The 1,171-nt window shown below is 34.5% G+C and overlaps 1 protein-coding gene across 1 annotated transcript in view; it reads left to right on the top strand.

Moving 5' to 3' along the window:
• Positions 1-1,171, top strand: part of LOC126895133 (uncharacterized) — a 5,693-nt gene extending 4,522 nt beyond the window's left edge. The window contains exon 2 of the mRNA XM_050666656.1: positions 204-1,171. Within this exon, the coding sequence (XP_050522613.1) occupies positions 204-479 (276 nt within the window). The 3' untranslated portion in view covers positions 480-1,171. The remainder of the gene's footprint in view (positions 1-203) is intronic.

Raw genomic sequence — 1,171 nt, 5'->3', positions numbered from 1 at the left:
TATTTATATCGTTGTTAACCTAAAGTGTTATATATATATATTGTAGTGCGACCCTTGGTAGTTCCTCTAAGGGAATATAAATTAAATAGGAAACTTCAGTACCTAAGGTAGATATAGCCTAGCCAGCTATCCCCCGTTGGTCCCTTAGAATACTGTCGACGGGCATTTAGGCTAAACCCCTAAATAGCGACGTAACAATATTGTACTTAACGCGTCTAAAAAAAATGATTAAACCATGTAACTTTGGAGTATTGGAAAACAAGTTACTCAAAACTCAAATAGTATTGGGAATTCAAAGTCGTGATACGCTTGAAAGACTACTCAGAGAGGACATGCCGTTAGACAAAGTGATAACGTTCTGTCAATCTGTTGAAGTAGCCGAGAAAAACTGTATGGAATTGGAAAAAACAGCAGAAGTAAATCAAGTTGCCAGACAAATAAATGCCAAACCAAAATCAACTATTAGACTTGGATATTAATTCTAATGCTGTTGAGTGTGTAAAATTAATAATTATTAGGGTATCCAAATAAAACTTTTAATTCAATTGTATTGTATACTTAAGAAATATGTTGTTAATTGCTATTGTCTAGAATAAGAATTATATTAACTTTATTTTATATTTAATTATGTATAAATTTTCATTATTTAACTATTTAAAATTTTGTTAATGATAAGTTAAAAAGGGCAAGATGTGGCAGTACTGCTGTTATCATCTAATCTAAAATTTCAGCAAAATGCACGTTTTGTATTTAATTCATAAATAATAAAAATGAGTTTATTATAAAATAAATAATGAAACAATCACGACATTTTCAATTGTCGACGAGAGTAACCGTTTTTGTTCTTGTTAACACAAACACGAGGAAAAGGGTTTTTCTATACGCCGTGTACTTAGGAGGCCTCTTTATTTAACACGCTCGTCGTTTAGTAGACGAAAAACAATTCACGTGGACCACTTTACCCCAAATCGCCCACGTCATATTAAACTGCTATAATACCTCCGACCGGAGTACTTATAGAGCGCTATGTATTCCTAGTCGTCTATGACGTTGTCTCGGTTAAAGCGTCAGCGGGTAAAACTAGGCCGAGTGCAAAACGATTTCGGCTTGATCGGCAGCAAGAAAGGGGAGGGTGGTAAATAAAAACTTCCGTAGCGCGTGTCGTCGTCCG

This window comes from Daktulosphaira vitifoliae, unplaced genomic scaffold (genome assembly GCF_025091365.1).
Source record: "Daktulosphaira vitifoliae isolate Bord-2020 unplaced genomic scaffold, ASM2509136v1 Scaffold_1, whole genome shotgun sequence".
In the NCBI taxonomy this organism is placed as follows: domain Eukaryota; kingdom Metazoa; phylum Arthropoda; class Insecta; order Hemiptera; family Phylloxeridae; genus Daktulosphaira; species Daktulosphaira vitifoliae.
Note: the sequence above shows the minus strand (reverse complement) of the source record. Positions and strands in the feature narration are given on the sequence as shown.